The sequence below is a fragment of the Pelodiscus sinensis genome, chromosome 5 (assembly GCF_052426305.1).
Source record: "Pelodiscus sinensis isolate ZL-2025 chromosome 5, ASM5242630v1, whole genome shotgun sequence".
NCBI classification, from domain to species: Eukaryota; Metazoa; Chordata; order Testudines; family Trionychidae; genus Pelodiscus; species Pelodiscus sinensis.
This window is the reverse complement of record NC_143056.1, coordinates 97,764,914-97,779,009: the sequence shown is the minus strand read 5'-3', so window position 1 is coordinate 97,779,009 and position 14,096 is coordinate 97,764,914. Positions and strand designations below refer to the sequence as shown.

At 43.1% G+C, this 14,096-nt stretch overlaps 2 protein-coding genes across 6 annotated transcripts in view; one reads left to right on the top strand and one right to left on the bottom strand.

Annotated features, from left to right (window-relative positions):
* Nucleotides 1–3,196, bottom strand: part of ELP4 (elongator acetyltransferase complex subunit 4) — a 344,496-nt gene extending 341,300 nt beyond the window's left edge. For all 3 annotated transcript variants that reach the window (XM_014576421.4, XM_006128898.5, XM_089778599.1), the window contains exon 1: nt 3,028–3,196. In XM_014576421.4, the coding sequence (XP_014431907.3) occupies nt 3,028–3,196 (169 nt within the window). The remainder of the gene's footprint in view (nt 1–3,027) is intronic.
* Nucleotides 2,647–14,096, top strand: part of IMMP1L (inner mitochondrial membrane peptidase subunit 1) — a 65,918-nt gene continuing 54,468 nt past the window's right edge. Inside the window, exon 1 of one of the 3 annotated variants that reach the window (XM_006128904.5) lies at nt 2,647–2,794. In XM_006128904.5, coding sequence (XP_006128966.1) covers nt 2,744–2,794 — 51 coding nt within the window. In that variant the 5' untranslated portion in view covers nt 2,647–2,743. Of the gene's footprint in view, nt 2,795–3,248; nt 3,387–14,096 lie in introns of those variants that run through there. The other 2 variants (XM_075927802.2, XM_006128902.5) reach the window with 2 other exon arrangements.

Sequence of the window (14,096 nt, the reverse complement as noted above, 5' to 3'; positions counted from 1 at the left end):
TTGGTATTCTCACCTTCTTATCAAATGTTCAGAGTGTGCCACATCCGCCCTAACTGAACTGGCTTATTAGCATTGGTCTTCCACATATTGTGTTACACAGTAATCTATGCATTTGTGTATATATCCTTGCATTAGTTTCCACTTCATGCATCACACAAAATGGACTCTAGCCCACAAAAGCTTATGCCAAAATTAATCTGTTAGTCTTTAAGGTGTTGCAGGATTTGCCTCCTGGTTTTTGCTGAAACACTATGGAATTTCTTCAGCATAAGGCAAAACAAACAAAAAGCCACATCACAAACAACTTCTTGATTCAACATTTCTCACTACAGAGAGTAGGATTTACATGGAACAGATCTGATTTAAAAAAATCATAAACAACAAATAGTCTGGTAGCACTTTATAGACTAAACAAAACATGTAGATGGTATCATGAGCTTTAGTGGGTACAGCTCACTTCTTCAGATGCCTATTTGGTTTTCCCTTCCATATTTACATACCCTCTGCTTCTTGTTTTCCACCCCCTTCCATTTTTTCCCCTCTCCTTTCTCCCTTCTCCCCTATTTATTTTGGGTCTGGACGTCCTAAACTCAAAACTCCAGTCATCTGAAGAAGTGGGCTGTGCCTATGAAAGCTCATGATACCATCTACATGTTTTGTTAGTCTATAAAGTGCTACCAAACCATTTGTTGTTTTTTAAGTTAATCCTGTACAGACTAACTTGGCTACCTCGGAAGCTAAAAAAATCATGTTCGTGAATGAAAGACCTGGCAGGAGTAGCTGCTTTACAAATGAACAATCATTTTAGTGCGGAAGAAAAAGGACAGAGCTCCCTATTGTTTAAAATGAAAAGAGTATTAAACAACTGCTCAAAGTGTTCATTTAGTGATATACAACGGTATACAGTGTAATTTTAACAGGTGTGTTGGTAAAGCTTGGGACACAACTAATGTTCCCTCTAATCTTTTCCATCCATGTGCAGATTTTTTCGATCCAAGTGCGGAACAATTTTTATGTACACCAAGGCATGTGCAAATGTGCACGACTGGTAGAAAACAAAACATAACTGTGGGTGCTGTACTAATCAGCTGGGCAGTACTCGAATCTCTGATTAGCAAGTGCACATCTTAAAATAGACACTATGGACAATGCAGCTAAGCACTGACAAGCCTAACTACAACCCTAATGGCCCATATTCAACTCTAGATTGGTACCTATTACAAAATGCACATATACAGAGTCCCAGTAACAGTGAAACACAATATACAACATTGTCAATTATTTATCTGTGAAACTGTTAGTCAGCAACATGGAGAAAATCTATACAGAGGATCTTGTGTATGGCTTGCTTGATCTAGACAGTGATCACAAACTCACAATTCCAAACTATACAAAAGAAACCAGCAGAAATACTTCCTTGAGACCATGAGGCTTCTGTAGGTTCAGTGCAAGGAATTAGAATTCTGCAAATTTGTCAAGTCACTCATGTTCTGGATGCCTTCAAAAATGTATTTTAAAAAGTTGTTACCTTCTGCAGATGAAGGGCTTTCATGTGATTCCCCTAATGTTACCATCTCACTCTTGAAATAAATATTTTTTTCTAGAGGCTGGGAAGTTACTGAATGTTTAAAGCTAGGGAATAGATAGCTTGGATAGGACACAGAATATGTAGGAAGAAGTTTCCCCAATTCATTTTATCAAATAGATGACTAATCATTACATGAGAAAGAAGATGGTTGGGTACTGTCCATGTTTTGGTTACCATGCTGTGTATTTCAGACTGTGCATTTTATAAGATGGAATATGCACAAGAATCAAAATGTTCAGTTATCTTACATGTATGTTATACTTTTCTTCTCAAAGTGCTTTACACACTATATAGTAGTAATGAAATGCAGCTACCTCTGTCTCCCTTCAGAAGGACGTTTCTCTCTATCTACATTGATCCACATTCCTGATAAGATAGCAGAAGTGTTCCCTCCTTCCTCTTTACAGCGTCATGTACAGCATAGGGGAAAGGGAGGATGCAGACAAGAGATTTTCATCAGGACACCAAGGCAGAAGAATCATTTTCACAGAGCAGAAATAAGATATTGTATTACCTCACCTGTAGATGCCCACACATAAAATGCTAGCACTAAAGATATCTGCTCTCATGAATGAAAGGACTCAGTCCTGCATATTATACTTGTAACAGTCAGTCATTGGGATAGCTGCACCAGTGCAAACCCTTAGGCAACGCCACAATTTGCAATGGTGGAATTTACTGCTTGTAATCTATATATACTGTGCTGCTGCAAACCACAGTCTAACTAATTTACACTCATAAATACATTAATAATAACTAGTGCTTACATACAGCTGAAAACAGAGCGAGTCCCTAATTTAGATAAGATTTGAGCTGAGACTCAGGACTTCATACCCACAATTCCAAGTTCGTGTCAAAATGCTAACCCCACAGAAGGCAACTACACTAGGGATGTATTTGCCACTCTCTTGTAATCTGAGGCTTAGCCTAGTAAATCTGCCCCCTCCACTTCCCCCCCCCCCCCCCCCCCCCACAGCCTCTTCTGTGCCTGTTTGGATGCGTAAAGACTCTAAAACAAGTATCTCGCTGGGGAAAAGCAGACACATCACACTTCCACTCCAGGAAAGGAAAGAGAAGTATAAACGGGCTTCCAGGAAGCCTGAACGGCTCGGTGCAGTTGGCTAACCTCACAAAGCAGACTGCAAGGACCTTTATATGCATTCCCCGCCGTCCCCAGATCCCGAAATAAATAAAGGAACCTCGAGGGTGAGTATCTGGTCAGGAGTCTCTTCTGTCTCCCAAGTCACGAAACTTTGGGGAGGGTCGGATAAGCAGAGCCTGCCCCAACCCCGGAGCGGGAGGGGAGCGGGACTGAAGGAAGGCAAGACGAGCAGCCAAGGAACAGGAAGAAGGGGCAGCCCGTAGAAGGGAGAGGAGGGGAAGAAGGGACAGGCAGCAAGCGTCCTGCGCTGCGCTGCTGGGTCCGGCTCTGCACCAACCTAGCACACAATCCAGGGAGGGGAGCCCACTGGAGAGCAGCAGCTGCCCGTGGCGAACTGAGGGCCGCGTGCCCGCGATAGTGGCTAGACGGCTATTGGCAGGAACTTTCCGTTGGAAACTGGTAGCCCCGTCACTCGACGTTGCCCCACCGGTCGCCAAGGCCGCCATCTTAGCTTCCTCCCGGTTGACAGGAGAAAAAAAACGCCAGGAGTGTAGAGTCCCCTTTCTCCTCCTCTCCCGCTTCGACCTATGGGGAGGCGGCCGGGGCCCCCCTCCAGCCAATAGCAAGGAGCGTTGTTGGCAGGCCTCGTACCTCGGGCGTGGGGGAGGGGCGAGCCTGAAACTGCCGGTCAGGCAGGTAAGTGAGGGAAGAACGGAAGAGGGAGGCTGCATTTCACCCCGTACCCAGCCGCTCCGTCGGCTGAACCAGGTGCCCAGCAGTTCTGAGGCTGCGGCGGTGTCTTTCCCTGACGTCCCCGCCCTGGAGGTTTTAGAGGTGCCTGGCCCGGCGCGGTGACCTGAGCAGGCGGTTGCCCCACGGCCATCGGGCGGGCAGGCGAGGAGCCCCTGTCTCATCTCCTGCACGCCGGGCGCAGCCTCTGGGTTGTGCAGAATAGACCCAGGTTCTGGTGCTGCCGCAGCGTCCGGCTGCCTCAGGGACCTCAGGACTGGGCGTAGCGCGAGGGGGAAGGTTGTCCCCAGCCCATGGGTCCTGGAGATCGTGACTCTTAACTCTGACCGATTGACTAGTGACCTCGCCTAAGACTCCGGGCTAGCCGATCCCTGTGCTTGCGTGGAACCACGGTGTCTTTAGAGGCGGTCTGTCCATGCGGAGCTGTTGCAGCCTAAGATCGCGTTAGGGAAAAGGCTAAAAACGACGTGAAATTGAATCACTTAACATTTTAAATATTACAGTGCAAGGGCGAAAAGTCGGATTAAGAGCTGGAGGGTAATAGGCGCCTATTTAAAACAAAGCCCCAAATATCGGGACTGTCTCTCTAAAATTGGGACATTTGGTCACCCTAGGAGGTGTCCTTAAATTGCCTGGCTAATCTCAGTGCTTTGACAGTTACAAAATGTTTTTGTCATTACTGTACCTTTCTGGATTAAAAAAAAGGAATTGGGGATATAAAAACCTTTAAAAAAACCTCTACTGGTGTAACTGATTGAAATGCAAATGGTTACATGGTTAAACACTCTGCTGGCTCCCACCAGTGGCTGCTGCCCCGGCAGTCTGTCTGTGATGGCCAGGAATTTAGCTGGTAACGTTAACCTATAAGCTGATAGGGATGTTAAAATGTGTTTATTTTTGTGAATGTGTAACTGCTGCAATTTTCAGCAGTTAAATGTTTACACGCAGGAGGCCAGGCAGGAGCTGGTGCTTGTGGGGAACCAGCTTTTAAGCCGGATTCCCATGAGCACTGGCTCCCGCCTGCCCCTCTAACCACCCACACTGCTGCCTCTAAATCAGAGGCAGCAGTGCGGGGAGGAGGGCAGTTGGCTCTGCAGGAGTCAGTGCTCATTTGCTCCCCTCCCCTCTGAACAATGTGAGCACATATGGAAGCTGGCTTTTTAGGTTCCCACCTGGCTCCCACACTGTTGTATGTGAGAGGAGCTGACTTAAAAGCCAGCTCCCCCCACCGCACTGGCTCCTGCCTGCCCTCCTCTCCATTGCCTCTGATACAGTCTCTGATACAGAGGTGGGGAAGGGGGGAACCTGTGTGTAACCATGAGGGTTAACTGATGAGCCCAAGTTCATCGGTTCACCTTGTGCACGGGTACATATTCACATCCCTGTGAGCTAATGCTTCTCAGTTAACGGGTTAAATTCTTACATCCCTAACAGGAACCTAACTGTACATGACAGGATAGTAAATGCACAAAGCAAAACTTGGTTTTAATAATGTTAAATGTTACATCTGATTAAATCTCTCTACCTATTGTTAGCCATGTGAGGCTTAAATAGAGTCCCTTCATTTCTTATTCAACAGTTTGTGAGTCTCTGACAAAAGATTCCTTTCTTGAAATGACATCCAGGTTGTTGGATCCTTGTATAAAATTCATGGCAATATTGGCACTAAAGTGAAAACTTATTCGTGTGAGAAACGTAGTTCCTGTATTTCCCTTCTTTTTACTGTTTGAACCAGTCACTAATAATACACCATGATTTTATTTTGAGTCTTTAAGGTAAGTGGTGCATACGCTGCTTTCTGTTACTTGTGTACTCCGGTGGTTTGTGACCTTTTTGAGCGTACAGACCCTTTTCAATCTATTAAAATTTCACCAATCGCCCCCTCCCCCCAAACAATAAAGCTGTTTTCAAACATTCCATTCCTTGATAATCTTTTGAAATGTATAATAGTTCATGAAGTTCAAGGGTGGAACTTCAAGAGGCTAGGGAGCTAGGGTGGAACTTAGGGAGGCTTGGGGGCAAGGGGGGACGTTTGGGAGTGTGGGGGGGTAGCAGCTGTGCATGCTGGGACATGGCTTGCTTTTGATCCTGTTCTCCAGATGCTAAGGGAGAGTGGGGAAAGTGCTTGCATGTTGTGCATGCCTCTCACACTTGGCTGATGTGAGAGTCATGCACAGCATGCAAGCACTTTCCCCTCACTCTCTTAGCATCTGGGGAAGGAGATCAAAAGTAAGCTGCATCCCAGTACACATGGCTGTGGGGAGGGGGTCATGGAGAAAAAAAGGAAAAGGAAAAGTAAAGATTGGGCCCACTGAGGTGGGCCCAATCCTCACTTTTACATTTCTGCAGATCTCCAGGAGTCTGCAGACTACAGGTTGGGAACCACTGGTGTACTATAACCAAGGGATTTTCAAACTCTGGGTTGCAGCTTGTAAAGGCAAGCCACTAGCTGACCCAGATATGTTTTGTTTACCTGCACCCCTATAGGTACGGGCAGTTGCAGTTCCTGTTGGCTGTGGATCGCTGTTCCCAGCCAACAGGAGCTGTATCTGCAGGAGCACAGCTAAGCAAAGTGTCTCACAGCCAGCTAGAGGTTTGTCCTTACAAGCTGTGACCTGGAGTTTGAAAACAATGAAATACCCAAGTTTAGTATCTCCTTGTGGCTTCTGCTGTATACGTCAGAAACTAAAATATTCTAAACTTGACTGAGTATATTTTAGCTCAAATGCTTTCTGAAGGAAGCCTTAATGGTAGGATGCATTTTGATTTTAACATTGGTACACAGATGAACTGGGGCTAGTATTTGTATGCGCATGTTTTTCCATCTTTAGTTGTCACATCCTTCTTGTTCTGGTTTATAAAATTCTCATGATTCAATATCTAACATAACTTATTTTTAAAAGCCCTTATGATACTGAAGCCAACTTCATAATTTTGGGCAGGTTCTCACTCTTGATTTTTGCATACTTATGGTTGGAAATGAATTTCTTTTGGAATAGTATTGGTAGTTTCTTTTTAATACAACACAATTACTAGGAGTGTTTTGATACTCCCAACACTTTAAAAACACATTTTGGCCCTCTTGTTGACTCTAACCACATGAAGCTGGGCTTTTAATATCCTAAAATCCCACTTAGCAAATTCATACTGGTTCTGTTGCAGTCAAAGCCCTCTGCATTTGAGGCCTTCATCTTTTGCACTTGCTGGGGGGAAGAGGGCAGTGTCAGTAAACCACTTTGCCAAATCACATGGTTTTATCATGATTCTCAATATTTATTTGGTGATTGTGGCAGGGTTCTCTCACTCTGAGAACCTTCTTGCATTTATTGGGATGATACCACTCTCTTTGGCTCCTGCTGGTTAGCTGTGTCTAGCCCTAGCTCTTCTGTTGCTCATTGTTTCCCCCAGATCACTTGTGTTCAGACCCTTTCCCTGGGTATTAAACAAATTCAGACAAAAGTCCAAATTGAACTCTTCTTCTGCCATTGCCTATATTGTCTCCCTGTACCTTAACCCTCAGCCAAAGAGCTCTCACTCCTTCAGTCTACTTATAATGGCTTAGCTCCACCCCCTCTGGCTAAGAGCCAATTGGCTGCTCACATCGCCAGGTGCAAAGCATAACTAATTGGGTGCATTCACTGGCATTGCAGGTGATGAGGATTACACCTCTTCAATAAGGTTTTTTACATTTCTGATTGCTGACTTCAATCTTGTGAAATTTAGTCCTCATCCAAAATTGTCACCATATTTCTTTAACTTTTGTAACTGAAAAGCATAACTGGCCCCAGCAAAAATGGATGGTCTCTCTCATTGTGTGTGTCTCTGATCACAGCTAGCACTAGGCTTAAACAGACCAAGCAGTTGCTTAGGACCCTGAGCAGCTGAAGAGACCACACTATTCACTTCTTGTTAAGTGTTTGTGTGTGGCAGACCATCAAAACATTCCTGCTTAGGGTTCTGCAGTGGGCTAATATGGTCTCTAGCTGTGCTGATACAGAGGCAGCAGTATGGGGGGGTGTGCTGTGTGTGACTGTGCACGTTAACCTAGGCTCATCGGTTATATTTTCACATCCCTACTATATACCTCTAACTAAAATGTGGGTTGAGAGGAGAGGGGGTGAGCAGGGTCACCATGAGTCAGGGGTGCAAGAGGGACCCCAGACATTGCTGGTCATGGAGTGTGAGGGACTCCTCCTGGTATGGGGGGGAGGAGGAGGAGGAAAGCTCCCAATTAAGCTCTGTGCAGCTTCCTGGGGCCAGCTGGCATATCCCTGTAGCTCCTAGGGGAAAAGAAGGCCAGGCGTGATCTGCATGCTGCCCCTGCTACAAGCTCTGGATATGCAGTTCCCATTGGCTGGGAACTTCAGCCAATGAGAGCTGCAAGGCTGGAACTTGTGGCAGGAGCAGTGCATGGAGAAAGCCCCCTGGTCTTCCCTCTCCCTAGGAGCTGCAGGGACATGCTGGCTGCAATAGCTCATTGGTCAACAACTTCTCATTCATAGTTACAATGAATACGGAGCACTTTCCCAGCTTCATGGCGAGACTAACACCATGCCTCACCAAGATTACCGACTTACTGACCATCTTCTCCCTTCTTTGTCTTTTCTCTTTTTTTTGTTAAAGTTCCCCCTTTTTTATTTTTATTCAGTTTTGTTCTTCTCCTCTTGTATCCCGATAGCTTCTACTTCTTCCATACTCACAGGTAGCTTCTTTTCTGCAAACTCTACAGTTAGTTCCCGGGTTACATACAAGATAGGGACTGTAGGTTTGTTCTTAAGTTGAATTTGTATGTAAGTCGGAACTAGTACATATTGTAGGGGAAACTCTAGCCAAACATTTCTCCAGAGCTCAGTTTTATTCTCCCACACCTCACTTCCCTCAGTCCTTTATTCTCAAGCTGAGGTGTCTACTGAGAAAAGCCGCTCTGCGTCTCCCTGGTCTGCTGGGGGGGGGGGGCGCTAGCTTCGCGTCTCCCTAGTCTGCTGGGGGGAAGCAGCTAGTGCGGGGTTGCCTCACCCCATTTGTAAGTAGGGATCCAATGTAAGTCGGATCCATGTAACCCGGGGACTGCCTGTAGTTCTTTTCACAGGTTTTTTTTTCTCCCTCTCCTTGGTGTCCTTGCTTGTTTTCTGCTGATCATTGATTGATTGTAAAAGGTTTATTTGTATTTCACTTATTAGTAGGATCGAAATAGTAGGCAGTGTGACAGATAGACGCATGTTCCAATCTTCCCTTCCCCCTGCCAAAAAAAAAGTAGACATTTAATCTCTTCTTGGATTTTTTCTTCATACAAAGGGGTTTTATTTGAGCCAAATTTAACTGAACATACTGAAGTCAGCGGGCTTACACCAGGGATGAACTTCTCTCCTTTTCAGTAGATTTTGCAAGTTTGAGTCATGTCATTGTACGATACATTTGGAAAAAAATGAGTTAGACAGATAATTAACTGATTAAATTGTGCAGTAGTGATTCTTTGAACACAGTTGTTTATTCCTTTTAGGTTTTATATGTGCATGGTAAATGTTGACAAAAAGATAGTTGGCATAAAACTAAACAAAAAGTGAGCAATACTTGAGGCCTTCTGGTTAGAGTTGCACATTAGCAACCATATTCAAGATTACCCACCTTATATTATAGTTTTTTATCTATGGCAATTTACACTATTTCTTTTTCAGACTCTGAGGCTACGTCTAGTTTTCCATTAAAAGCATTTGCAGAAAAGAGCGTCTAGATTGGCACGGATGCTTTTCCGCAAAAGCACTTTTTGCGGAAAAGTGTCTGTGCCAATCTAGATGTGGTTTTGCACAAGAAAGCCCCGATTACCATTTTCGCCATCGGGGCTTTTTGCGCGAAACATCTGAGCTGTCTACACTGGCCCTTTTGCCCGAATGGGAGCAGCATAGTATTTCCGCAAGAAGCACTGATTTCAGACAGTAGGAAGTCAGTGTTCTCGCGGAAATTCAAGTGGCCAGTAGACAGCTGGCAAGTTTTTCTGCAAAAGCAGCTGCTTTTGCGGAAAAACTTGCCAGTCTAGACACAGCCTGAGTGAATGTATTGCTTGCCAAAAAAACCCCAAAACATTATTTGGTAGGTTTCAAGACACTTTTTTTTCTAGTCACCAAAATGTTCTAGACAGCTGCATAAATGTTCTTATCTGTAAGAAAAAGTTAGTTCCACATGGCCATTCAATCCTTGGTCTCTTCACTGAAACTGGCAAAAAGGTTACTGATGCAGGACTTACTGGTCTCCTATTGTGCCCTGTTGTCTCAGTTTCTCCTTCTCAAATGCATTAATTAGGCCATCATCAAATCTTGAATATTCAGAGTACTGCTCCCAATAGGTGCCAGCTCTGTGGGAGTTCCAGCCTCGAAGCACCCATAGGAAAGAATCAGTTGGTGCTCAGCACCCACCAGCAGCCCCACTGCTCAGCTTCTCCCCTCCTGCCCAACAGCAGCACCACTGATCAGCGCTTCCCCCATCTCTTCCTTCCCCAGCACCTCCTGCTGGTCACGGCTCATTTGTTTAGTGGCATGCAGGAGGTGCTGGGTAAGGGGGCAAAACAGGGTTGAGAAGAAGCCTGATGTGGTGGAGCTGGGGTGGGAAGAGGCAGGAGAGGGTGGGACTTTGGGGTGGGAGTGGAGTAAGGTATATATTAGTTGAAACAATTAACCAGTAAGCCTGGGCAGAAGGTGGGGAGGCAGAAGCCAGTGCCCATGGGGACTCAGCTTTTGAGCCAGCTCCCCATGTGTGATGGTTCCTGAGGAGCTGCCTGTCACCCTGCTGTCTGCCACAGAAGTATTAGGGGGAGCATGTGGAAGCTTAAGCTGGCTCCCCATGAGCTGGCTTAAAAGCTGGCTCCCCATGAGCAATGGATCTCACAGAGCTGCCTGCCCCCTGCGCTGCTGCCTCTCTAAAAACCAGCTTCCAAAGAGCACTGGCTCTTGTCTGCCCCTCTCCCATGTGTAAACGTGTAACCACTAAAAATTCAAGTGGTTACATGTTTACATAAAAACACAATAGTTAACATCGCTAGGGTGGAATGGAGGCTGGGCCTGGGCAGAGCAGGGGTCAGGTACCCCTGGGGAAAGTGGAATGTCAGGGAGTATGCTGCTCCCCCTTTTGGTTGTAATTCATTACCATAGAATAACACTCAAAACCTTATAACCCTCTGCATCAGGTTTAATTAATAATTTCAGTTTATAAAAGCTTCAGCAGCCCAGCTTGCAGGGTGGAATCCATGAAAGAACATAGATGTTCCAATACTGAGCATCACAACATCTCTTTGGTAGGTGGCTTGAAATCCACAGGAATGGTGATTCCACAAAGCCAAGCTAGGCACCTCCCTAATCAAACAATAAATTGTGGGGAGGGAGATGCGTAAACAAATCCACAAAAGCCAGCATGGTAGATGGGGAACCACCTACACTGGCCAATAGGAGATGCTAATGACAGGGGTATGTACAAAGCACTATCCTTGTCTTGGATATGGGTGTCTATGTCCAGACTGTTTATCTGTGCTTAGTGATCCACAACAAGAATCTGATACCTGGAGTCAGGCAGCTTAGAAGCGTAAAGCATTCTTGCAGGAATGAGTTAGGTGCTTGCGCACAAAATAGCTGGAGGAGGAGTCCCCCTCTAATTTTTAACTCAGTGATTAGAGCACTCGCCTGAGATGTGGCCTACCCCAGTTCAGGAGGAAAATTGGTTTTGAAGAGGGGGATGGTCTTCCCTTCTTGGGAGAGTGCTCTAACTATTTAGTTCTGGAATATTCCGGAGTCTCTTCTATTGAAGCTGTTCTATTACGGAAAAATAATGAGTGAGTGGAGCAGAGGAACTTGATCCTGGGTCTCCCAGTTCCCAAGTGGATGCCCTATACACTGGACTAGAGTCTTTCTCTCAATGGCTGTTTAGTCATTGGGCTAGAGGGAGCAAGAGAGAGAAAATGACTTTAACTTGATGATTAGGACATACATTTGGGAGTTAGGACATCTCAGATCCAGTTATCCTGCTCCAATCCTGGGGGAAGGAGATTGGATATTTTGGGGACTGGATATATTTTTAAGGTCAGGGCTACTCAACTTTGGAAGTCCTGGGGGCCACAGTGATACTCTCAGCATATGCCGAGGGCCGCAATTTAAGTGTGGTTGCATATACATGCAAATATATATACAAATAGCTTCTTTTACACTGACGGGCATGAATACAAAGATTAAGGCAAGACTACACAACATGCAGGCCCCATTTAAATCAGTTCTTCTGACCGTAATAAAATGCAATATTTACCTAATTTCCAGCCATATAACAGCACTTTTAATGAGCAATGACAGTCCAGGAATTTAACTACTAAAACGCATATCAATAGGAGACCGTTATATTAACTACTCTTTGTTTTGGCTCCCACCCGTGGGCTGTGTTGAGCCCCGCATAAACCCAAACCACACCACCAGCCTAAAACAAACGGGCCGCAGGCCACATGCGTTTATGGGTTTCATTCTTGTATGATTTTTAGACATTCCAATATTGTTTGTCTTTTAACCTGTTTAATACATATGCAATTGGTTAGGCAACTAAATATCTAAATGCATAAAAATTTAAAAGCCACTGAATAATGATCAGAGGCTATTGATGTTTTGCTATTATCAACCTGAGCCAGATTTGAACTACAGACTGATTATTTTAAATATCTAATTTCTGAGCTTTAGTAAGGATTCAGTTCATTCTATGGTCTTCATATGACAGGAAATCATAAACAGTGATCCGAATTTGAATAAAATACTTCAAAGCATTTTGTTCTAAATCTATATGTCCAGTTTATTTTCAATAATATTTCTCTCTGCTTAGTGTATGTATGGGATAGATAATTAGTTAGAAAAACTGCATTGTCATCAATGACTTTCCTTTTCATAATCTTCTTACCAACATCTGTCATTATATTCAAAAGCTTTTTCCCTCATCAGTTCTGGAATGTGATGGCATTAGACTGTACAGATTAAGTTTTATAGTCACCAAATCAGATTAGCTGTTGAGTCACCTGACTAGGTAACGCTAGTAGTCATGTGATGCAGCTCCCTGCTGCATTCATGCTGTGAGCTGAAACAAGGTAGTCTGCTTCTTGAGATGTTTCTAAGTATCTAACAGCATGGATCAAGGGTTATGATTGCAAGGAAGATGGCTTCATTTTCCTGATCTTTATGCTAGCCAGTTTAGGAAGTGTTTGCAAGTGGTATCTTAAGGCTAGTAGCCAATAACTAGAAAGACTATTTAATTCTAGAAGTTCTGATACTGAAAGATTTGGGTTTCTCTTAGTGTGTAATAATAATAATTCATAAACTGATAAACCATTCAATTGAAAAGTTCTTGGATCTGTGTTTCTGTAAGATGCCAATTCTATAATACTTGATATGATTTTTTTGGACAGCATTTGGATGCTAACTGTATGCTTCTCTGTGGGCATACTTGACAGCAATAATAATTTAGATCTATGCTGAATTTAAACAGCTCTTTAAAATTTGAATGCATACATACATTGTGGGACATCATGTTTTTATGATATGTAGTACTGTATCTTAAGCACGTTGTTTATCATATGTTATAAAGCATAATTGTTGACTAAATGCAGAAAACAAAACCAGTGATTACTAAAATGGCCATTGTAATTTCTGTACACTATTAAATATGCAATATGTTTGTGACTTCCAATCAAATGACTGATCCATAAAAATGTACAGTATAGTACTTAAAGTTGTAATGAAATTTAAATTGCGCAGCACTGAAATACCACAGTGGTTGGTAAGTACCCTGGAAATTGAAAAAAATAGTTGAAGGAAAATATCTTCAGTATAGTTAATATTATTTCTCTTTTAAAATAAACATTTGAAATTGGCAACCCATGATAAGAACTTAACTTCTTATCTATTAAAATAATTTAAACTAAATACAAAACAGTAGACTATAGTCACTGACAAGTTCTAAAGAAAATCCCTGAACTGGTAGAAAGCACTAAACATCTGAGTCTGAGCTTGTTGAAATGCTAAACCAGATTTTGACAATAATAATTTCTTCTGCAGTTACAGAGAGAATGATTTATTCACTTCAGTATATTCAACTACTTGAGTTCAATGATTAGTTAATTCAAACTAAGAAAACAATTGAGACTTGAAAAAGGAAAAAAAAGTAAGTTTTACTTCTTCTTCCAATCTGTGGAATATAAATAAACCTTACAAAATTGTACATCCACAGAATGAGTAAAATATACTCAGTTGTTTCATAAGCATCATGAAAAGTGTGGGGAGTAAATTTTGTGCTTGAGCTTGTGAATTTTTGTGACAGTTTTGCAAATATGTATGAAAAAATTCTGATACAATGCCAGAAATGGTCATGGGCTAATTTGTGATGCAAATGGCTTCATGTGTGTATGTGACCACTTGGATGTTTAGGCATGCAGATAATATTATAATATATGTATATTCTTATACCTTTGTTTTAATAGTTGTGACTAGTGAATACATATTTCACTTTGCAATGGATTTCACTACTGTAAAACACCAATTATATTTGATATTTTATTTTAGATATATTTCTTATAAATGTGTACAAGTAAGAAAAATCAGCACTTGCATCTAGTTATTTATCTTCTGAGGTGTTTTCTGCTATTGG